This window comes from Phocoena sinus, chromosome 14, assembly GCF_008692025.1.
Source record: "Phocoena sinus isolate mPhoSin1 chromosome 14, mPhoSin1.pri, whole genome shotgun sequence".
In the NCBI taxonomy this organism is placed as follows: Eukaryota; Metazoa; Chordata; class Mammalia; order Artiodactyla; family Phocoenidae; genus Phocoena; species Phocoena sinus.
In genome coordinates this window covers 71,182,445-71,207,326 of record NC_045776.1, presented here as the reverse complement: position 1 = coordinate 71,207,326, position 24,882 = coordinate 71,182,445, and the positions used below count along the sequence as shown (strand labels likewise).

Here is a 24,882-nt window from a genome sequence, read left to right as displayed (position 1 = left end):
CTTTATTGACGGAAATTAATTGTAAATATTATTCAAATGTACCTCCCAATGCACACTTATATTTCTCAGGGGAGCCCTCTGAGCAGTTAATAAAGCCCTATAAATAATACATATATTAACCTAAGAGAAATGGAAGCACATTAATGCCGCAGTTGTGGGTGGTGGCTGAGGGGAATTTAAGCAGACGACACTCCAAGTGCTTGAACTTGGGGTTTAACCTTGGAGGTCACCGAGTTCTGCCCTGGGGGATCCTCCAGACACCCTGCAAGCACTTTCCTGTCATTAACTCATTGAATCCTTACAGCAATCTTTGTGGTAAGGACCATTACCATCTGCCTGTACAGATGAGGAAACTGAGATTCAGAGAGGTGAAGTGACTAGCCCAGTGTCACACAGCTAGTAAGTGGTAGAGCTAGAATTCAAACCCCAGTCTCTTTGGACCCCAAAGCAACTTGCAAACATAAACTGTCCTCTGAAGAGACTCCTCCCTGGAGAACGATGGCAAGCATGTGCTCTCTCTCCAGTGTCAGATTTTGAGGCGGTGAGAGTGGGGGAATCTGAGAGATAGGTTTTTCGTTTGGAGGGAGGAAGTGGTGTCTGGGTGGCTTTGTCACTTCCTCCTGAACCTGAGAATCTTAGGGTTGTTGAGTTTGCAAGGAACTCTGCTTCATCAAGTTCATCCCTTCCCATCCCCCCATTTTGCAGATGGTGAAACTGAGGCTTTTTTGTAATAATATTGGGACCTCCTTCCTACCTCACTGACTGCTGTGAAATGAGATGTGTGTGGAAATGCTCATGTGGATCATTTTTAAATACCATTATTCTACAGACCTGGACATTCACCAAGCTACCCTCTTCACTTCTTAGTTTGTTGACAAGGGCTTTGGTGCTGGTCTGCCCTGCAGGACCCCTGCCTAAGACCTGGGAGTCACTGGGAGTTTCCAGCAGAGTCTTCCTTCCAGGGGAAACAGGAGATCTTGGAAAAACCTGGTACAGGGCAGAGACATGCTGTGTTTGGGACATAAACTTTACCCTTCAAAATTGTTCTGGGTATGGGTGAGAGATGATCTCTATCTTGATGTAGATGGTGGTTCCATGGCTGTCTTCATATGTAAAAACCCATTTATCTGTACATATAAGACTAATGTACTTCACAGTAATTAAGTTATGCCTCAATTAGAAGTATTTTTAAAAATAAAATAATTCATGGCGTCTGCAGGAATGACTTCCCACTTGCATTGGCAGCATAGACAGACCCAGGTTTGGGGGCTTCCCTCTGATTCAAGGGAGCAACTCAGAGGGGGGTAATCCCTGCAGGGTCTATCCAAAGAGGCAGGACCTTAGGAAAGACTGAGCACACCCTGCCCAGCTCTGTCCCCTGACTCAAAGGGCTTCTGATGGTTAAGGTCCAGGATCACATGGGCTCAGGAGTCAGACTGAGTGGGTTGGAACCTCAGCTCCACCATTTACATCAGCTAGGGTTAGGGCTAAGGTTAAGGCTCTATGACCTTGGGCAAGCTACTCAACATCTCCAAAGCCTCAGTTTTCTCATCCGTACAATGGGTATAATAGGAACTTGCAGCTCACGGGGTTGCTATGGGGATTAAAGGAGATGTGGCATGTAAGCATTTAGCAGGTGTTGGGCTCACACTCACTGCCCTCTTTCATCTAGACATGCATCCACCCCATCACTGGTCTCCCCACTTCCAGCCTTGCCCCCCGACAACCACTCACCACAAAGCAGCCAGAGTTAGCATCCATCCGTCACAGAGTACAATAATCCAAACATTTTACTGTGGCTTACAAGGCCCTAGAGGACTGACGTCACCTCCTCCATCTTTATCTCGTGATGCTCCCCAGTCAGGCATTCCTCTCTGCGTCCCCAGAACAAAAGAGGCAGGTTAACAACGGCAACAATGCTAACACATCCAAGGCTGTTCCCACTTCTGGCCTTCGTGTCTGCTATCCTGGGACCTCTGTTTGCATGACTGCTTCCTCCACCTCCTCCAGATCTCAGCTCCAGTGTCACCTCCTGAGAGAGGTCCTTCCTGACCCCTTCCCCCACTTAAAGTAGCCTCTATCCCCATTCACTGTCTATCAGATCTCTTGTTTCATTTTCATCATGGTACCTCCTGCCATCCGGATTGATTTGATTTATTTGTTTAGCTGCCTTAAGACTGTCCCCCTACTGGGCAGCGAGCTCCATCAGGGCAAGGACCGTGCCCATCTTGCCCACCTGTGTATCCCCAGCGCCCAGAGTGGTGCTTAGCACAGAAAAAGTGCTCACAGTATTTTGTTGAACAGATGAAAAAATAACATAAGCTGATGTTATTTATATCATCATTATCATCATCTAATTTCATGACAATCATTATTACATCATTTCCAAAGTACCTCCACATTTTTTCCCATATTGATGGAACTTGGAAAGGGTAGGACTATCCCCCATTTCACAGACATGGAAACTGAGGCCCCAGGTCACCTAGTTTGGAAGTGGAGAAGCCACGGTTCTTTCCCTTGTACCATTAGGAGCGGTCACAAATGAAGGAGGCTTCCATCGAGTGCTTCTACCTCCCTCGGTTTTTTCCCTTCCCTTTTGTCTGATTAATTGCAGCCTGAAACTAAAGGAACCAGATGCCTCCCTCCTCCTCTTTCCCCTCCTCCTACTGTTTTGTAGTTCTTTTCCGGACCAGGACTCTGTTAAGGATTTGGCTGGTACAACCATGACCACAAGCTTCCACTTAGAAGTCATGGATAGAGCAATCGACTGGGCCCCAGGTCTGTGTTGGGCACTGGGTGATACTACAGCAGGAAGCACAGCCAGATAATGATTCCCTGATGCCCAAGTGTCCCTGGAGCCCAGATGCCTAGCTTTGGAAGAGGCGGATCTGGATTATCTTCTCCCTGGCTTCCATCATACAGATGTTTGACACACCTATAGAATAAACATCTGGATAATAGAATGAGTTTCTGGTTGGCTCCCAGATGCTGGTGCCACAGAGCAGGGACACACACAGGGAGGTGGGAAAGGGGGCTCTCAGCCTTGGCTTGTGGCTGCTAACAGCCTATGAGCCCCTGGTTCACGGCAGGCAGTTTACGATGCTCAGGGTCCAGCGCTTTACTGGGAAGGTTTGACTCATGATGGGATTTTAGGCAATTCCACATCCGTCATCCCATTTCATCCTCATTAGAAGACTGAAGCGTAAAAGTGTCTTAACTTTGGAGATGAAGAAGCTGCAACTCAAGAGCTCAAGTTTCCTAGAACCACACAGATATCCATTAGGGTACTTATTGCCATCTGGAATAATTTCATTTATTTCTGTGTTTAACTGTCTTAAGGCTGTTCCCCTACTGGGCGGTGAGCTCCATGAAGGCAGGGATTGGTGTATATCTTGCCCACCTCTGTATCCCCAGCACTCAGAGCTGTGCTTAGTACACAAAAAGTGCTCACGGTATTTTTGTGGAATGAATGAAGAGATAAGCACAAGCTGATGTTATTTTTATCATCATCATCATCGAGTTTATGACAATGGCTATTACAATTCACCATTTCCAAATTGTTTTCACCTTTTTTTCTATATTGATGAAACTTGGGAAGGTTCATTGATTTTTATTGAGCACCTACACTGTGCTGGGCTCTGGGGATATGACAGCAATCACTGTCCTCACTTTCCTGAATCTTATGACATATTAGTATGGAGAAGAGTTGAGATTTGATCCCACGCCTGTATCGCTTGGTGGCTCTTACCCTTTCACTAGATATGCTGCTGCCTCGTTCAATAAATGAGGTACGAAGAAATTAGTACAGAAGGGAGAGAAAGGCTTTCTGTTATAAAGCCTTGAACCTCCCAGGAGTTAGAGAGAGAAGACTCACATCTTGGCTGGGAGTTGCTGAACTGGGATTGATTCTGGGGGCCAGGATGCATCTGTCAGCGACTGCTCCCCCATCTCTGACTCCTCAAAATAGAAGAGTGATTTGATCCAATATTCCTTCCCTCCTTTGAAGGAGCATCAGGGAGCTGGCATTGCTTAGCCCAAACGAATGGCATGCTAAAGGTGGAATTGCAGGAACCGAGAAGGTTGAAGGAACCAGAAATTGGGAATGGAGCGGGGGCTTCCCTGCTCCCCTAACAAGGGACAATGGGTTTTCAGCTTGTTGGAATCTTAAACGTCACCCCTTTCTTGTTCCTGGATTTCCCAGGTGTGTCACCTGCTTATAAACCTCATCCTGGTCCCCTGGCCACAGCATCTTCAAGGATGCAGATAGTTCTATGGAAACGGCTTGCTCAAGCTGAACACGTCAAAGCTGACAAGACCCTTATGGTCAGTCTAGTGGAGCCGCTCCACTGGATCCCTGATGGGACTCCACAGTTCATCGGAGGTGAGCCAGGGCAAGAACCCAGATATCCCCACAGCCGGCTCCACTGTCTTCTGCTCTTCAATGTGGTTGTCCATCCCCTTCAACAGCTCCATCTTTTTCTCACATTTTGGTTCAGACACATCAATCTGTGTCAACCACATATTCCTTCATAGAGCATTAATTGCTCAGTTGATTTCCTAGCAAACCTAGTAAAAGAACCACAACTTATTTAGGCAACCCCCTATTGAGGGACATGTAGATTGTTTCCTTTTTAGAAGTGTCATTTTTGGCCATTATTGTTTTTGTAACTCCCTGATGGATTCTCCCCTGAGAAGCTAGGTATAGCTATGCTTCTGAAGCCTGACCCTCAAGCCCGGGGGAAATCTGCAGATCTGAGTAATCTGAGCTTTCCGCACACCAGCCCCACCTCAGGTCTGGACCCCACCCTCTCCCTTGGAGGAGAGGGACACGCTCTTTGGAGGCCTTAAGAGGAGCTCAGCCAGCTCAGGAAAGAGAGGCGGGTGCAGTAGGCAGTGATCACACGCATAGCCTCTGGAATGAGGCCAGGTTGATTGGGCAAATAACTTTTCCTCTCTGAGCCTCAGTTTCCCCATCCATACGATTCGGAGTGTGGGGGAAAATGTCTTACAGGGTTGCATGAGGATTCAATAACATAATCCATGTCAAGAGCTTATCACAGCATCTGGACAATATTACATGCCCCCAGAGTTGCTAGCTCTCGCTGTTGTACTGTTTTATTCCATTTTTTCCCTTTTACTGGAGCTACCAGACTGCACTTGTTTTGTTATCTCTGGGGGCCGTGCCTAATTCAGACCGTTGTTTCAGGAGGCTGCGCAAATCTGCGTAAATTACGTATTGGGGTTGCACCTCGAATGCTTGCTGCAATGTTGGTGTGTGAAGAAAATGTAATTTGTCTGCAGCTGATCTGGTCTTCCTTATGACATCTGTCCCAACTTCTCCCACCCCCCTGCATTGGCAGAAAACAAAACAAAAAACAAACAATTAAGCTTTACCCGTGTTGTGGGTTGAAGTGTGTCCCCCAGGTTCATGTGTTGAACTCCTGACCCCCAGTACCTCAAAATGTGACCTGCTTTGGAGATAGAGTTTTCACAGAGGTAATAAAGTTGAAATCGGTCATTAGGGTGGGTCCTAATCCAATATGACTGGTGTCCTTATGAAAAGGGGAAATTTGAACACAGACACATACAGAGAAAAGACGACATAAAGAGACAGAGGGGGAAACAGCCATGTACAAGCCAAGGAGAGAGACATGGAGAAGATCTTTCCTTCTAGGCTCTCAGCAGGAACCAACCCTGCTGACACTTTGATCCTGGACTTCCAGCCTCCAATTGTGAGACAATGTGTTTCTGATGTTTAAACCGCCCGATCTGTGGTAATTTGTTAACAGCAGCTCTAGCAAACGAGTCTAACCCCGTTTTGACATTTTAGTCCAGATGATAGTTATACAGGTTCCTGAGGTTAAGTGTCCTCCTGCTTTTCTCCTGGGGTGGTTTTGGGCATGTGGAGGGCGGGGCTTGGTCTGATGGTCCCAGGGGATTGTGGAGGAGTCCAGAGCTCCTGAGGACTCCCTGACCCAGTGCGTGTGGAGAAATGTCTCCATTCTCCCTGGTCCTGTGTGTGTGAGTATAAGACCAGGGAAAGAGGGTCTTGCCCTGGGCTTGGCTGGTTAGCTTTCCTGTGGCTCCCCTGAATATGAACCCCAGCACCCCTCCTCTGCCCTCCTCCCAGTTTGGACTGAGGTGAGGCATCCCAGCTTGTGTGAAGGTCACCTGGTCCTGCCCCACATGCATACCACATGAGAACTGAGGGTGCTGAGAAAGCCAGTGAGATGAGGCTGTGATCTAGAGAGCCCCCCTGTCCTCACTGTACCTGGGGCAAAGCTGCAAGAAGGAAGGCCAAGCAAATGTCTAGGCAGTCCTCTCTCCTGAATCCTTCTCCCCTTCTCCTTCTACGACTCCTGGTTCTGGAAAAAGAAGCATCTTTTCTTTTCCTCTCCCTATGTTGTATTCCCCTATCATCTGGTGGGAAGCCTCGGAGTGGTAGCAGGAAGGGGGTCTGCTCTGCACCCTGGCAGAATCCGGGAGCTAGGCTTTCTTTTGTGTGTTAAAAGAAGAGAATAAAGGCAGTTGGAAAATCCTTCCTCAAGACAACAGCCCGCCTTTAGTCCACAGCTTTGCTGCAAATCCCATTGCGTGTGTCAGAGCAGAATATCCCATCATTCTTCCTCTTATACAACAGGTCCAACTCTCTTCCCACGCGCACAGCCTCTTGGGGCCAATTGGACAAAGATGTTGCATTTGGAACACTAATAATAAAAGCTTCCTTTTATTATCATTTCCGGAAGAGCCACCTGTTACCATTACTTCTTGACTTTCTGCTGCTCCCAACAGGGTTTGAGTCTTAAAAAGTGGAATGAAAAAGTCATAATGATCACTATTAAGATCATTATTAACAACTTTCAACAATTATTGACAATTATTCTACATTTCACATTCAGAGGAGGAATGGAGGCTTGGAGAGGTGAAGTCCCTTGGCCAAGGTGACTGGGTTGGGGAGATGGTATGGCGATGGGAGTTGAACCCACCTTTGTCTGACTTCAAGCTGTTTATCCTTGCACTAGGAAGAGCGCATCATTGCAGCCCAGGAATGGTGTTGCTGTAATCAGGCTCCTGTGTACAGCCGCATGTGATTTTCTGCCCACTTAGGTGAGCTGCTTCCCAGATTTCTGAGACCTGGGACTCAGCCAGCGTTAGTCTCCTAATGCATCTGTAATAGGATTAATGTTGCCTGGAATCCTGGGCATCCTCTCTCCCTTCCTGAGCTCTCTGCGTCCCCTGGGTCAGAGGGTTGCCGGGAATTAGAGACCCATCCTGGATCTTTGGAGACTACAAGAACAGATGCTCAAGCCATTCCCCAAATGTTCCATGTGCAGTGCTGTTTGCAGCCATTCTGGCTTACAAGAGGCTTTCACCTGCCTGACCTCACTGCACCCTAAAAGTTTACTGGGACAAGGGGGATGAGCCCCAATTTTAATGAGGAGGAACCAGGTGCTCAGAGAGGTCAAGACATGTGCCCAGGCAACACAGCTAAGGAATAGCGGTGCCAAGACTAGAGTTTAGGACATGGCGGCTGCCAAGTTCTTGGGCTCAGTATTGAACTTGATGACCCGGCCACCAAGTGTCTTCTACACTTTGTGCCTCAATTTCTTTCTTTCTTTTTTTTTCATCTGCAAAATGGAGAAGCAGTGCAGGTTCTGAAATGAGGTGCTAAATCAGAAGGCAAGACACTTGTGTTTGAGTCCTACCTCTGTCACGGGGTCTCTGTAACTTTGAGGTGGTCATGTTCCCTTTCTGGATCTCAGCCTTTCTTTCTGAAAAAATAGGGAAGGGGAAGGAGATGGGTTTTGACAGGAATGCAGTTATCAGAAATTAGCCTGTAACAGGTACCTACTATGTACCAGGTACTTAAGACACACATCACTTCATCGAATCCTCTCCAAACCCGGGGAGGCTAGCATGGCTATACACATTTTATGGATGTGGAAACTCACGTTTGTGTGTTTCCAGAGGCTTGCTCTTGGCCAGACGACCTCTAAGGACCCTTTAAGCTCTGACATTCCAAGATTCTAGGCAGAGGGTTTAGACAGATCAGGACTCAAATCCTGCCCTTGCCACTTCCCAGTCGTGGGACATTCTGGACTACCAGCTTCACCTCTCTGAGTCTCAGTTCCTTCATCTGCAAAATGGGTCCATCGTGTCCACCTGTTGGAGTTACTGACATAATTGAACGATACACTACATATAAATCCACCATCCAGCATGTGGTAGACGTGGATCTTTCTGTCCTTTTCCTGCCCACACTCACGGAATGTTTGAAAGGAGGAGGAAGAATCTCTCCTCTCTGCAGCAAAATCCCTTCCCCTCCCTCCTTCCCTTCTGTTCTGCTCTACCACACTCAAGTTCCAGCAGTTGCGCTTAATTGGATTTAACTTAATAGCTTTATAGATGCCTTTTGGTTCAGAGGACCAAGAGGCCTCTGGGTAATTTGCACATTTTTAACAAACCAAATAAAGAGCTGATAAGCATAAACAAGTGCGTTTTAATTGGATTAAGGGAAAGCTTTGCTTGGGGACTGCAAACCACAAAGGAGCTGGAGAAAAAAAGGGCTCTTGGAGATTTCAGACTTTCTGCTTCCTTGGACCTCCAAAGCACCCTGCACAAGGCTCTGGTTTCTTTCTAATAAACTGCGTTCTGGTGTATTTGTGTCCATGTCTTACTTCCTACATGAGATGGCAGCATCTTTCCCCCACCACCGTTCCCCACCTGCTGCTATACGCCATGTGACAAGTGGTTCAACCCTCTGCCTTTGGTCTCAGACCCACCAAAGTCCTGACTATTCCATGCTTCTCTTGAGCAATTCATTTAATCCTCTAAGCCTCAGTTTGCTGTGAAAGGGGTTAGTGGTGTTCTCTGAACTGTAAGGTTAGTGTGAGAATTACATGCTGGGAAGTTGCCTGCTTCTGAATAGGTCCAGGAAAATGGCAGCCACTAATAGCAGGGGGAGGGATCAAAGTCCCTATTCTCATGGGGGCTCACATATCTGTGAGTCAGATATTCTAATACTTATTGTCCAAAACATCCCCAACTGATGGGGCAGGGGATTGTTTTGTCATGTGAATCCCTGCACAAAATTTAAATATGCAGACAACTAAATTCTCATACACTCCTTCCTGGAGGGCATACAAAACAGTGCAGCCTCTTTGGAAAAGTTTGGCAGTCTCTTTTATTAAAGTTAAACATCTATTTACCTTGTGATCTGGCAGCAATTCCGTTCCTAGGTATCTACTCAAGAGACTGAAAACATTATGTTCACACAAAAAGTTAAACATCTATTTACCTTGTGATCTGGCAGCAATTCTGTTCCTAGGTATCTACTCAAGAGACTGAAAACATTATGTTCACACAAAGACCCATATGTGAACATTTGTAGTAGCTTTATTGATAATAACCAAAAACTGGAAAGAAGTCAAATTGCTATAAATTGGTGAATGGGTGAAAAAAAAAAAGAGTACTCGGAGTACTACTCAGGAGTGAAAAGGAATGAACTATTTACATATGCAACATTGAGTATAAATCTCAAAAGCCTTATGTTAGCTAAAAGAAGCAAGACTTGTATGACTCCATTTACATGAAATTCTGGAAAACTATAATGATAGAAAGCAGACTAGTGGTTGCTAGAGGCTATGGGGTGGGGGGCGGAGGGAAGGAATCGACTGCAAAGGGCATCAGAGAATTTTCTGGGGGGAAATGGTAATGTTCCATAGCACGATGGTGATGGTGGTGACATGATTGTATATGGTGATGGTTAAAATTCATCAAATAGTATAGCTGAAACGGGCAAATTTTGTTATATGCAAAATATACTTCAATAAAGCTGATCAAAAAGCAGTATGTCTTCCACGGTGGAAGACATACTGATATTGACAACAATAATAATTAAATCCCTTCAGTGGGTCAGGCTCTCCACATACACGTCTCACTTTCTAGACCAGAAAACTGAAGCTCAAGAACATGAAACAACATTTCTAAGGCCACACACCTGGGAAGTGGCAGAGCTGGGACTTGAACCTGGGAAGGTGAAGGCACCTCATCCAGGCTCCAAGACCAAAGAGCTGGCCATCCTGTGGCTTGGGAATCAGGCCATTTGCTAGGGAAAGATGCAATCCTAACACCTGAGGGGGCGCTGGTTTCTCCTTGGGGGTTAGCTAACAATTACCAAATCCCTGCCGCCAATGAGGTGGAAAGCAGCCTCTGATAACAATAATTAGCACTGAAACATTGCTTTTAAACATTAGCTTGCTTTGAAGGTGTGTTTATTAATTAAACACTTTCCACAGCCCTGGGAGGCAAGAGAAGAGTGGATGGCTGGCTTTCCAGGGCAGCAACCAAGAGGAGGAAGAGGGTGTGATTTTCCCAGGTCGGGCTCCTGCCAGCCTCCCATCAAGACCCAGTGGCCTTAGTCCACTTAGCCCATCAACACACAGAGAAAGGGCACGTGGTGGGTGACTGTTCTCCGAACCATAGTTTTGACAAAAGGGAACGTAGGTGTGAAATACAGTTTGGGCAAACCTCTTTCCCCCTCCAGACCTTGTTCCCAGTGGGTTGGCATGTGTGATTCTAAGTTGTACATATGCCCCTAGTTGTCCTATCCTAGGGATGATTGGATCATTAGGGGATCGCCCAGTTCAGTGCTCTGGTTTTACAGAGGGGCAGGAGACTGGGAAGTCCAAGAGCAAGGTATCAGCAGATTTGGTGTCTGTTGAGAACCCAATTCCTGGTCTGCAGATGGCTGCCATGTTGCTGTGTCCTCTCATGGCACAGAGAAAGTGATCTAGTGCCTCTTCTTCTTTTTATAAGGGCACTAATCCCATCACGAGGGCCCCACCCTCATGACCTAACCTAATCCTAATCACCTCTCAAAGGCCTCACCTCCTGGTACCATCACACTGGAGACTGGGGCTTCAAAATATGAATTTCAGGAGGACACAAACAGATAGTTTATAGCTGTTCTTGATCCCTCAAGTTAGCCAATGGCAGACAATTTTCCGGGTTATTACAAACTGAATTAATTCCTCATTTGCAAGAATCTTCCACAACACCATGAATAATCATAGTAATGATAATAAAGAGAATACGTTTGCACTTTTTATTCCCTCTGTGTATAGAGTACTGTGCCCAGTACAAGAAGTCCAGTAGTTATATTCCATGATAATCTCCATTCTAGAGATGAGGAAACTAAAGCTAAGAGATCTTTGGCAGCTGGTCCCAAGACACACAGCTGATTCCAAAGGTAAGTCAGTGTAGTCTGATGCTGGAGGAGCTCCATACCCTGCTCCCTGCCCATTTCACTGAATGAGTGAATGAATGAATGAACAGCTCCCCTTTTATTGTATTACACCAGGGTTTGCCAGCATTGGCACTATGGATATTTTGGGACAGACATTCTTGGTTGTGGTGGCTATTCTGTGCTTTGTAGGATTTTGAGCTACATCCTTGTCCTCCACCCAAACCAAAAATATCTCCAGATATTGCTAGGTATCCCCAGGTTTAAATCCCCCTTGATTGAGAACCACTGTATTAGAGATTAGGATTTCACATTTGGTTTTGATTGAAGATAGGGTTCCACTGCCCTAATTTGGAAACCACTGGATTACATGATTTTTAATTTCCTACTTTAGGTCCCAAAGAGCCTAAATGCTCCTTGAAACTCTATGCAAAACTCGGTATGCATGGGTATATGTGTATGCTCACATTTTTCTGGAGAGACAGTTCATGGTTTTCATGAGATTTATAAGCTGATTTGACACCCCCTTCCCAGTCTGATGATTAGACCTGTGAGGTTTTATGCCCCTCTTTGTTCTTTCTTTGGTCCCCCCACTCAAATTTCTCCTCCATCATCATCATGAAAGGGTCTGAGGCCATTTCTTCTCCTCCAGCACAGTCTGTCCTGGGGAAGAAGCCGTCACCCTGCCTCTGTCGGCTGGGAGGAGTGGTAGTGACAGAGAGTAGGAAGGACTTTCCAGAGAATCACTGAGCCGTGGAGTAAGAGATTATTGCTTGGCAGTTGCCATGGGAACCTATAAACCAACCTTGCTGCTGAGAACCCAGACTTGTCTGGAGCACCAGCTTCCAGCCTTGTCTCTATCTCCTCTTCACCCGGTGGTTCCTCAACCCCAGAAAGGCCAATCCTCTGCATGATGTGTTTTCTTCCCTCATCTCCCATTGCAGCAATCTTCTCTGTGTTGACCTGAAAACCACCCCTTCCTTCTCGGCTCTGCGCTCATCTCTCCCCCTGCGAGGCAGCATTGTGGCTAAACATATGGACTCTGAAGCTAGACTGCCTAAATTCAAAGCCCAGATCTATCATTTCCCAGCTGTGTGACACTGGGCAAAGTACTCAACCTCTCTGAACCTGGATTTCCCTCACTGTAAAGTGGGGAGACTAAATGTCCCTGTCTCCCAGAGTTCTGGCGATGATTCATACCTATGAAGCTCCTAGCACAGCGCCCAGCATACAATTAGTACTAAATAAATATTAGCTACTGTCATCATTCTGAATAGTTTTTCATTCTCCTGCCTTCCTGACCATTGTCTGGGCAGGTGGATCCTTCTATCCACTCACCATAAAGTCTGTGATAGCTGAGAGGCTGGTGGATGGTGTTAAATGTAATCGATGTATTCATTCTTTCACTGGGTCAGCGTTTGCTCATCTGGGCCAGGAAGCACGTGGAAATCCAGAGGCGAAGACAAGGTTCCTGCCCTAACAGAGCTCATGCCCTGAGCACTGAGAGAGAGAGACATGCATCAGCTTACTGAAGAGATCACAACAATGGCCACGTCCAGAGTTGTTAGAGGAGGAGTTGAATTTGGTCTTTGTGATCAGGGGAAGCTGCCTGGAGGAGGAAGATCCTGAGCTGAGTCTTAAGGAGGCTTTCCAGGTAGAGGGGGCAGCATGAATAAAGGCATGGAAAAGACTAGAAATAGCACATATGTGCCTGTGTGCTTTGGGCAGTGGTATGCTGGCAGATACTTAACAACTGGCTCTCCAAACAAAACGAAAAAACCACTCACCTGATTTGTAGCAGTTGCCAATTTCCATGGTGTAAATATTCTCACCATGGCCAATTTCAAGCTACCGATGTGATGTCACTGAATGTGAATTTGAGAAGAGATGTGCACAATGGGCTTTTGAGAGCTAGTATAAGTGGGCTGCACCACACCATCAGCTTTAGGGGCTCAGGCTGGGGGTGAGAGAATAGAAAAACAATTCAGTATTACTGGAGAGAAAATTCAGGGCAGCTAAGGGCCTGCTTTGGCTGATGACTTGTGGTTTTTCTCTGAATATCCTTTAAGAGTCCGTGATAGACTCATTCAGAAAATCAACAAGCATTCTGGTCACACCTGCTGTGTGCCAAGCACCGTGCTAGTTCTAGGGATACGTAGATCACGATGTGTGAAAAGCCATGGGTGTAGGGATGGTAACAACAATCCTTTGAATGCTTCTACCATGGAGCATAGATCGGAGCCAGTAATTATCAACAAGGCAATTGTAAATACGACTTTGCCTCCCAGCAAGCCCACCAGATCCTTCACATCCACACCTGGACTCCATCTTTTGGGAAATCTGATCCAGAAGGTCTAGGATAAGGCATGGGCATTCCACGTTTTGGAAGCCCGGGGAACTCTGACTATGGGTTGGGTGCCTAACTCAGGTCTTGGAAGAGAATCTGGCCTCTAAGTTGCTTCCTGTTCCCTCTCAACCCCGACATTAGGACACACACAAGTCTTGACCCCCCCAAGATCGACCCCCTCTCTCACTTCTGGAGGATTGTTCATTCCCCATAATTGTTTAGCAAATGATTCCAGAATACACAAAAATCATTTTGTTGCAACACATTCCATTCTATAATGACATCATTTCAATTAGCTGGCAGAGGCCTGAAATAGAGATGCATGGTACTGCTCGGATAAATCACCACCTTGGTTTGAAAGTGGATTTAAGACAGCCGGGGTGGGGGGTGGGGGGGCGAGTGGACAGAGGGGATAAATATTTCATCATTTCTTCCCTTCTTGATGTTCTGCCAGTTTGTTCTCATTTCCATGCTTCTCCCCCTGCACGCCGGCAGATTGCAGACTGTAAATTTGAGGGGAAATAGTAAATGTGCAAACGTGATAAATAAACATGTTGGTTTTGCGGGGACGGATATTATTATCATCCAGATTTACAGCTCTCCTCGCCTGCATGCTTTATTGCATTTGGGGAAAAGCAGAGCGAGGTTTTCATGTTACATTGATCAACTTTCTGCCCTTCGCCCCCGTAACCCGCTCTGAGTCATTTAAATATCAACCTAGACCAGGGACACAATCCGTCTCCCTGGGAGTGAATGCATCTTGACAGGTGTTTTCTTTGGGGATAGTTATAGCTGCAGAAGCTATCATCCTGTAGGGTGTTTTTGTTTCCTCCCTCCCCCTTTGTCATTTCTCTAAAACTGAACATATTTTTGTTTTCCCTGTAGGAAAAAGTGCCAGATGGATGATTTAAATCTCTCTCTCTTCCTGTCTCCTTCTCTGCCTGTCTCTTTATAGTCTACCCTCTTCTGTCCTCCATCTTCGGGACAGGTTCTGGATCCTTCGAATCCAAGTGTCACCACCAACGTTGGGCCACACGATCAAATTACTTACCGTCCCTGAGTCTCTCACCACCCTCGGGGCCGTGCTTTTTTCTCCTGGGCTCCTTGTTGCCAATTTGTAGGGAGAATTGAGTGAGATATTTCTGTCTGTTGCCACCTTCCCTCCCACAACGTCACCCTCCCACAACGTCACCCCAACTAGATGGTGAACTCTTGGGGACAGGGAGCTATGTCAGTTTACCATACCCCCACCCCAACCTGCTCCTCTGCCCCCTGTTCTCCATCTCAGTCAAAGGACCTCCTTCTGGAGATGCACAGACAGAATCTTGGTGCCCCTTTACCTTCCTGGCCACCTCCCCTTCCCTGAATCCAGCCTGTCACCAGGTCCTGTGGACTCCTTCCCCAGCTGTCTCCACTCTCTCTGCCTCTCTCTGACCCCACAGCCCCTCTATTTTTTTTTGAGTGTCCCCAAAGTGCCAGGAACTGAGCTGGTCTCTGACCGCTGTCCCCTCTCAAGAGGACCAATACAGCAGCGTCTATAGCAACTGCCCCATCTCCAGGCTTGCCCCCCGCCCTCTCAGTACTTACTGTAATAGCTAAGGGATGGGGCAGTGGAGCGCGTGCCTGCAGATTCTGTTGCTAAGGAAACCACTTCCTTGGTTACCGGCCTGGGTAGCATTTGTCTCACTGGGTCTGGATCCCACTGAGTCGCCCCCACTCTCCAGGAAGATGAGGAGGAAGAGGTGGGAGAGAACAACAGGGGTGGGGAGGAAGGGAGACAGGGAGCAAGAGACAGGCAGAGACACAGAGATTAAGAGAGACAGGGAGAGAGTTGCTTGCACAAAGAGAAGCAGAAATCAAGAAAGAGATTACGATGGAAGAGAGAGAGAGATTCAGGGATGGGGGGAGGGAGAGAGAGAGGAGAAAGACAAGAAAGAAGAGAGGTTTAATGAGCAGCTGGAAGAAATGAAAGAGACCACAAAGAGAGAAACTGAGAGCAGGAGGCAGTGTAAAGAAAAACAGTGACGGGGGTGGGGAGGCCAGAAAACAAACCAATGCAAGAGAGATGGGGGGAAGGGAAGAAAGCCTCTAGGAGGAGCTGGGTCCCTGTAGGACCTTGACCCCCACCATCCCCTTTGCCTCCCCATCCTTTTCTCCCACCCACATTGTCTACCAGGGATACGTTTGCAGCGGCCTCCAGGGTTCCTGGAGAAATCAGGAGGAAATCCCAGCCGTCAGCAGATGCTGGGCCCTGTTTGTTCTCCTTGAGTTCTGGAGGTGTACCGGAGGTGACAGCAGGATGAGAGCCTACGTGTCCCGGCTTGCAGGCCAGGCATGTCCCCTGCCCTGGGGACCACTGGAATGCAAAGCTTTCCTTCCTCCTCAAGTGCCAGGGTTTGGGTGGCACTTTTTGGAGAGGGCACACAGACACATCAGACACTGGGCGGTCATCACACCAGCCCGGGGGATGCAGCATCACCACACAGAAGGGCAGTTGAACACAGAGGCAGAGACAATGTTACACACCAAGATACACAGTTCTTCACAGGCAGTTAGAGTTGCACAGACATCAAAGCAATGACGCTCGCAGAACATTCTCTGTCTCTGTCTCTTACACACACACACACACACACACACACACACACACACACCAGAAAAACATTCCATTTGTGACCTCGCCTTACATGACAATCTATCACGTGGTAGAATTATCAACAAAACTTGTTTTTAATGATGGTGTTGACCTGAGGAATCTTCAGACAGAGGCTGGTGGTCTGAGGTGACCACCAGCAAAGAACCGGCCCAGGTCTTGGACCCAGAGTCTCCCAGAGAGAGCTGACCTCTAAGAGGGAAGGGAGGCCAAGCCCTCTAACTGCTTCGTGAAAGAAGACTAGAAATTTGCCTGGGGGAAAGAAACACGGTACAAAATACATTCAGAGCCCCCTGGCTGGGCCCCGGGGTGGCCCAAATCCTACAGATGAGGGGCTCAGGGAAGAGAACCACAGGTCCAATCCCCTGGCCCTTCTCTTTGCATGGCCGCGTTCGAAGGGGTGGAATGTATTAGTCATATTCCTCTTAAAAAAATATATCTCTTTACACTCGCCTTCTCCACAGTCTCTTGGCTATTTGGGAATGAGCATTTATCCGCACCCCAAGGCTTCAGAGGTGGCTGCTTGGGGGGCTGCTCCAGACAGAAGAGCAAAGAGCTGTGACCTATGGCTTTTGCACCTACACGGTGGGGGGATGGTGTAGGTGCACAAATGTGGGCCGGATGCGAAATCACTGGTACCCAGGGTTGGGGGGAGAGATGGGATCCTGGATCTCAATGCTTTCTGAGATAGATGATCAGTGATTCAGGTCCTCGGGAATCCTTTGGTTTGATGTCTCAGCATCAAAAGAGCAGCGTTTGTCTGGACATGAACCACCACCCCATTCACCCCGTTCCTTAACCCCCTAAGAGAAGCTGGCCTATGACCAAAGGGAGGTCTACGGTCTGGGAAGGTAGTGGGGGTCACTTTCGCTCATGGTTCCACCCGATTCGGAGCACTCTTGCTCTCTCTCCTGGATAGCAAGGGACCTACTGGTAGGGGTCAGAAGGGCAGTGTCAGATCAACGTGTTGGACCCCACGGTGGGGAGGTGTGTTACCAGAGCTCTCATTCTCACTCAGATTCTGCATGTGGCTTGTGGCCATCCTGGTGAGAGAATGGCTGGTGCCTGAGGACCCTGGAAGTGGGTCACCACCTGGATACAGCTGGGGAAGAAAGGGAAGAATTGCAGCCCTCGAGGTGGACAGGAACCGCGTCATTTCTCAGGAGCGCTGTGACCTGGTAGGGGGGTGGATTGGGATGTCAGTGACCCCACGCGGTGGCCCCAGTTAACCTGCTCTGAGCACCATTGCTTCCCTGACCCACCCAGAATGTCAGAAACCTAAGGCCGCAGAGGAACCTCCCAGCAATCTTTCTTCAAACAGAAGTGGCTAGGATAAACCCTGGCGTCAGTGCTTCCTGGGTGGGGCAGAGACGGGGAAGCTATGAGTGCGCAGCTCAGCACGGAGGAGAGTCTGGGGCCACATCTTTCCATGTCATTCTCTTTAGCTCTTGCACCAGGGTTCTCAGAACCTGCGGTGGGGCACCCTTGTCTCTGGGACACCCATGAGCCCTCCTTCCCACAAGTGGAGCCCAGAGTGGTGGGCACAGGGACACGGGAGACAGAGAAGGGTCTATGTGGCTAGAGCTCCCTAACCCAGTTGCCCCCTCCATCTCTGGGGGCACGGTGTGAGTAGGTGGGGCGTGCCTGCACAATCTCTTCGCTTGAGCCTCCTTTGTCATGCAGGAAACTCAGCGAAAGGCAACAGCAGCCATGGGGATTGTCCCCAAATCGAAGAGGGGACTGATGGGTGTGGGCCCCCAGGGGTCTGGAGTCCCCAGGGCCTGCTTGGTCTGGACTGCCAGCTGCCCGTCCTGCTCCGACCCATCATCTGGGGTAGTAGTCATCGGGAACGCCCGTGAGGTTCCTCCCTTTAAGGGCCGCATCCACCGTCTTGATGTAGGCAGAGATGGTCTTCTGCATGTCCGCCGTGTAGGGGTCGTACTCCAGCTTCCGGAGCCCCGAGCGCTTGAAGTTGCCGTCCTTCTGGCTCTCCACACACAGCAGTCGGTCCTCCCTGACAGCCACACCCAGCAGGCTGACCATCCGGCCCAGCTGGACGAAGAGGTCCTGCTTCAGGTCCTCAAAGTGCACCACCAGCACCTTCTTGCCGAACTTGAGCCAGTCCAGTGTGTGCGTGGCCCACCACGGGGCGTAGTTCCTTACGAACTCTGGCCACTCTGTGGACAGAGCAAGGAGGCCCAGGTCAGCGGGAGGACACAGGTCAGATGGCGTTGGCTATTCACAACAGCGCCACCACTGTTAACCCTTAGATCACCAAACTCGCCTCCCTCCTCCCACCTCGGGGCTGCTGCTTCTGCCTGGAATCATCTTAGCCCTTCCTTCTCTCTGGGGAGAATGACATCTGTCTGGTGCTTACTCCATGCCAGGCACAGACATATATAAATCCTTGTTACTCTATTTTTATATTTTAATATATATTGATCTTAATATAGAGTGTAATAAATATACTAATAGAGCTATCAGTTCACTTATTCCTCACAAGAACACTGTGAGGCAGGCATCATCGTTTTCTTCATTTACAGAAGGGGGAACTCAGGCACAGAGAGGTTAAGTAACTTGCCCAAGGTCACGCAGCTAATAACTGGCAGAGCCAGGATTTGAAACCAAACAGTCTGGCAGCAAAGTCTGGGCTTTCAACTACCAAGTTAGTTATCCTGTGTAGTAACAGTATCTTCTCACAGGATAGTAATAGGGTCTTTGTACAGAGAAGTGGAAAAAGCATACAAAATTTTCAGCATGGTGCCCTGTACCCAGTAGGTGCTCAGTAAACGTTGGCTATTATTACTGTGATTATTCTGTTCTCAGGTGAGATGTCATCTTCCCTGACTCCCCAGGCTCAGGCAGGTACCTCCTCTGGGCTGAGGGCAGTTTAAATCAGATTATTTACATTGTCATTTTGACACCTTTCTATCCTATCTTTCTTTCTTTGCTTTTTATTGAAGTATCACACACTGTTTCTTTGTGCTGTTTGTTCCCTTGCCATGGTAAAAGGACAGGATGGATTGTCACCCAGATTGGGAGTGTGTGTTTGGGATCCCCTGACTCAAGAAAGAGGCAGGCTACAACAGAATGTGTGAAATTCACAAGAGAGCCCTGGAGAAGACCTCAGAGAGACAGCCAGCCAGCCAGCCCCAGGAGCTGTTGAAACTCTGATAAAGGGAAACCCAGGACGGGGGGTCTTGGAGGATGTTGGGAACAGAGAGAGGGATTTGCAGCCTCGATTCTGAGCCCCAGCTGGAGAATCACAGGGCCTGTACTCCGGAACCCTGAAGCCATACCCCCTGCTTCTCACAGGGGCAGCACCACCCTGCACCCTCCAGACGGATATGTTTACTGAACGAGGCTCAGTGAGTCTCCCAAGCTGCGTTGGGGAGCCCAGCTGGTTCTTAATAACTAAATCCTCATCCTTTGCTGGATGATGGATACCCCTTATCTCATTTAATCATAGTAACTACCCTGAAAGGAAAAGACTACTGTTCATTTGTCACCAGTGAGGAAACTGAGGCTCAGAGACGTGAAGTAATTTGCCCAAGGTCACACAGCCAGGAAGCATAATCCAGACCAGGCCTGCCTGATTCCAGGCCCCCATCTTTCCTAGGCACCAGCAGCCTCACCCCCACTCCCTCCCACTGCCTCACACCCAGCAGGGGCTTAATAAATGGTTGTTGAACTAAATTGAAATTCCCAGCCGCCAAGCTGTGATGTGATAAAGGGCTCCTCTTTCTTCGCAGAGCACATCAGAATCTATGGTGAGGCTCCTGCTCCCCCAGTGACCCCCTGGAACACCACAGCTGCTTGGGAAATATTTATGCTGATGACAGAGATATATTTTTTTTTGCGGTACGCGGGCCTCTCACTGTTGTGGCCTCTCCCGTTGCGGAGCATAGGCTCCAGATGCACAGGCTCAGCGGCCATGGCTCACGGGCCCAGACGCTCCGCGGCATGTGGGATCCTCCCGGACCGGGGCACGAACCCGCGTCCCCTGCATCAGCAGGCAGACTCTCAACCACTGCGCCACCAGGGAAGCCCCTGACAAAGATATTTTTTATCCTTCAAATAGATTATTTACAATGTATCTAGCTAACTGGGCCCGTACTGTTATAAGACCAGATGTATCTGTGTGATTAGGAAAAAATCTAGCATGTGTATACTCTGCTTTACTTTTTGAGAAAGAATGTCCCCATTCCTGAGTCATCTCACAGCATCCCTGGTGATTCAGGACAACTGCCGCTCCCATGGCAGAAACCCAGATGGATGCAGAAGGCACTCAGTTACTCAGTCCATCTGGATGGACTTCCAGGCTTAGCCACTTGTGACCATCTCAAGAGGTTCCTGGAGGGTGGTCCTCAAGAAAAAGGAAGGGCCTGTCTGCATGATGGCCTGGATCCCCCAGGTGGTGCCCCTGGCCTTGGACACAGGTGAGGGGGAGATGACATGGCATCCCTGTGACTGCAAACTTCCCTGGGGTGGGAATGTATGTTGCCTGAGCACCTACTGTGTGCCAGGACTGTGCTGGGCACTTTGCACGCACTACCTCTCCAGTGCCCCTGGAGAGTAGGAATTACTCTAGCTCCATCTTACACACGGGAATGAGCCTGGCTCCTGCCCTCCCGGCAAACCCTTTAAGAGCACCTGATCTGATCATCTCCAGCACTCTTCTCGCCCCAGATCCTGCTTACCTCACCTTCAGGTGTCATCTAAGACACGGGTCTGTTCACAGAAGACTTTGGAGTCAGACTGCCAGGGTTCAAAACCCAGCTCCTCCCCATATTGGCTGTGTGACCTTGGGGACGTCAGGAGGTCTCCTTGAGCCTCAGTTTACCCATCTGCACAATGGCAACTGTGCTAAGAACTCCATCCTAGACATGCCATACAGATGGACATGCCATACAGATGGAATGGAATAAGATTTGCAGACCCTGGCACCAGGCCTGGGACATAGCAGGCGCTGGATAAATGTGGGCTACAACTATTCTTGATGTTGGTCCCCAGCATCTCTGAGATGCCCCAAGTGGCCCATCATTTTGGGGCAGCAGATACTCGCCCCCTCCCCACCCCTTCCTAGAGCAAAGATCCCTCACTTGAAGCTCCTGAATGACTTCGCTGGAATGAAGAAGAACAAAAATGAAAATGAAAAACAAAAGCCCTCATTTAGCTCAGGATTCCCGGTAATTGATGGCTGCCTTCAAATTGGGTAATAAAGGTACACTATGCTATGGACCACAGGTGATGAGTGCTGGCTCTGCCAGAACTGTCCCCCACAAGGGCCCGGCGGGACACGCGCTGGCCACTCTCTGCTTCATCTTCTTGTCAAAGGGAGGAACCGGGGTCTGATTAATAGCTTAACTGTATTTAATTCTCCATGGAATCATTAAACACGGTCTCTGTTTCATTAAACAGATCCAGGACAATTCACCTTGTGTAATCATATCACATAAAACTTTGCTTTGGGCCCACTCCAGGGATATCATAAAATCAATGTTATGGAAACAAAAGCCGGGGGTGGGTGGGTGGTGGTGACACGAGCCTCGACCCAGCTATAACTGGGAGGGGGACACGGGTGAGTGACCTCTCAGCAGGTGAGTGACCTCTGCTCTTAGGTGGGAGTAACCCTCACATTCCCGGCCGAGGGTGTCCTAAAGCAGTGATTCTCAAATTTGAAAGCTCACAAGAAGCTTCTGGAAGGAATCTTGTTAAAATGAGAATTCTGATCCAGTAAGCGTGAGGTGGGACCTGAGAATCTGCATTTCAAACTAATTCCCAAGTGATACTGACGCTGCTGGAGCAGGCAAGGGTCTCAAACTCAAGTGCCTACAGGGTCAGATGTTAATGCAAATGAGAGGAATGAGTGGGTGGGGTCCGTGGGGATGGGGTTCTTTGGGGAAGGCTCTCAGGCAGAGCACTTGAAGACCTGGGTCAGGCCTGGGAGGAAGCACTGGGAGAAGGTCCCTCCCAACCCAGACTAATGAGGGGGCCCCAGGCCCCCCATAGGAGGTGTGTGTCCTGAAATCTCCTCTTTCCCATCCCCTGCAGCCTCTGGGCTCAGCCTGTCCTGACACCTCCCTTATCTTTGGTTTTAAAGCTCCCAACTGTCTTGAATAAGGAAGAGGCAAGGTGGCTCCTGGGAATTAGGAAATTGCCTAAACCTGAGACGAGGGGTTATGCCAGGAGCGGGGAGCCTCTGAATGTACCAGAATGTCAGCAACACCCCAAGGTGAGAGACAGCCTGGTAGCTAACGCCTGGCTTTGGATCTCAGCTCGCTCAACTCCTGGGGCCTCCGCCACACGACTCGCTCCCTTCCTGGGATGGTGATTGTGGCAGCCCTTCTTACCTCCTCGGGTAATTAGAAGATTTAAATGAGATAATTATTGCTAAATGCCTGGTCCCATATGAGCTTCCCAAGTGAATTCCCTCCCTTTTTACTTGGGGCAGTAGGATGCTTGGGAGGTGGAGAGCTGGACTCTAGTCCTGCCATTATGTGCCCGAGTGACTCTGGCAGGCCCTGCCTCTCTTGGGCCTCATTTTCCCCATTAATAGAGAATGAAGCCGTGGTTCTCAGGCCTGCCTGCACACTGCTTTAAAAAATACCAGTGCCCAGGCTCCACTCCAGTAATCGTCTGGGGTGCAGCCTTGGAACTGGGACTTCCACACATCCTGGGATTCTGATGTGCTGCTGGGGCTGAGGACGCCTGGGTTCAGCGATCTCCCAGGTCCTTTCCAGCCTGACAAGCAGAACATCTGCTCCTGGGACAGGATCCTGCCGTTGGCACCTGCAGACTTCTCAGCCTGGCCCCAAACAGTGGTCATTTTTGATTGTTCTACAAATAAATAATTCAGAGGTCTCTTTACCCCTGGGAACAAATGTCATCACCTGTCCAAGCTTCCACCCCCTCACTGAGAGAGGGGGTGAAGCAGGGGAAGGGACAGACAGGCCCCTTGAGCAAACTGGGAACCCAGGGCACAGTTGGTCAGGCAGGCCCAAGAGTTTTCATCAATGACATCAGTGCTGAGAATGTGATTGGCTGAGTTAACGTTGTCCTGCCTGCTCCGGTTCTCTCTGGGGAGGGGCTGGAGCGTGGAGCAGCTGGGGGCCAGGGGGAGGGTTTGGAGGAGTGGGAAGCACCCCTGGGCCTAGAGGCTGCAGCAGCCTGGTTCCTTGAAGCTGGATGAGGTCGGCTGGGCTCACGTTCACAGAGTACTTACTTGGCATCAGGAGCTCTGAGTGGATCTGTAGCCACTGACGTTCAGTCTAACTCATTATCATAGCTCAGTGGTTAAGGGTGTGGGCTCAGGAGCAAGACTCCCTGGGTTCAAACCCCTGCCCCACCACTTCCTGGAAAAGTGCCTTCACCTCCCTGAAACTAGATTGCCCCATCCATGACACAGGGTGAACTGTGTGAACCTAACCCTGGCATTAGCTACCAGGCTGTCTCTCACCTTGGGGTGTTGCTGACATTCTGGTCACGCATGGAGGTGACTTTCATTGTGGTCATGGAGATATGGGTGATAACTGACATGGGATTTTGAGGAGGTTGGGTCTGACTTCGGAGCTCTCCCCACTACTGTGGGCTGCTGCTCTGTACTGAGACGTTCTTCCATTCTGGAATCTACTAAGCACCAGAGGTGAACATCAAACTCAGATCATCTGAATGAAGTTTAGCGCTCGGAGACTGACACTGTCACTTCCCAGCTACACCCGGGGCAAGTCACTTAACCTCTCTGAGTTTTCCAATCCAGAGTAGTGCAGGGGTTTCATAGAATGATGATCTTAGGAGCTCACAGGTGACCTCATGGCCACTCAGCCACTGACCTTGGGCTGGATTCAGATCCCAGGAAAGGGCTCTTGAATACGAGGGTCCACTGAGTGTTTTTAAAGGGTTAAATTCTTGGATTTTACTACCTCCGCTTTATAAACAGGACAATCTAAGTTCATGGAGGTGAAGGCGCTTTTCTAGGAAGTGGTGGAGTTGGGATCTGAACTCAGGGAGTCTTGGTCCAGAGCCCATGCCCTTAACCACTGTGCCACGGTAACAACCTAGCTCACAGAGGGTGATGCTGGTGGGTATGGTGGGATGTGCAAAGCATACCTCCTCATCTGTAAGCAGGACCTGGACACTTACACACATGCCCTCAAGGATGCCCTCCTGGATTCCTGGCAGGAGACAGCACTAGCCCCTCGCACTGCCCTCTACACCCTAGGGCTCCACCCCCCCCACTCCAAAGCAGTACCTTTGCCCTTCCAATGGGCATGGGCAGCAAAGCCGATGTGTCCGCCGTACTTGCGGTTGAACTCCGCCATGAGGGCCTTGTAGGGGTTGCGGATGAGCAGGATGGCTGCGTCGAAGGCCTCGATCTCCTTCTGGCCACTCTCGTGCGTCTTGATGCAGATGGTCCTCCCGCTGCGCCAGTGGTCCCGCTCACCTTTAAACCCTTCCCACAACCAGGGGAATAGGGAACGTGGCACTGAGCTGAGGGAGACAAGAGGTCCACCCCACCCCCTCCTGGACCCCTTCAGGAATCCTCAGACGTTCATTTGTCTACTCATTCATTTACTCACGTACTTATAGAGCACCTACTACATGCCAGGCACTGTGCAGGGAGAAAATGATTTACAAAAA

The 24,882-nt window shown here is 49.1% G+C and overlaps 1 protein-coding gene and 1 long non-coding RNA gene across 6 annotated transcripts in view; both read right to left on the bottom strand.

The window, feature by feature from the left end:
- Positions 1–1,788: 1,788 nt before the first annotated feature.
- LOC116738860 lies at positions 1,789–16,032 on the bottom strand. 2 transcript variants are annotated; one of them, XR_004345387.1, is made up of 6 exons: positions 15,775–16,032; positions 15,180–15,215; positions 14,644–14,695; positions 13,033–13,202; positions 12,584–12,745; positions 1,789–1,874 (listed from the first exon to the last, which is right to left on the bottom strand). It is a non-coding gene; the product is annotated as an uncharacterized LOC116738860 (long non-coding RNA). The 2 variants fall into 2 exon arrangements; XR_004345386.1 differs by having other exon boundaries at positions 13,033–14,695.
- A 263-nt stretch (positions 16,033–16,295) lies between these two features.
- Positions 16,296–24,882, bottom strand: part of WSCD2 (WSC domain containing 2) — a 98,174-nt gene continuing 89,587 nt past the window's right edge. For all 4 annotated transcript variants that reach the window (XM_032603606.1, XM_032603607.1, XM_032603609.1 and 1 more), the window contains 2 exons: positions 24,494–24,694; positions 16,296–18,419 (listed from right to left, as the gene is read on the bottom strand). In XM_032603606.1, coding sequence (XP_032459497.1) covers positions 18,067–18,419; positions 24,494–24,694 — 554 coding nt within the window. In that variant the 3' untranslated portion in view covers positions 16,296–18,066. The remainder of the gene's footprint in view (positions 18,420–24,493; positions 24,695–24,882) is intronic.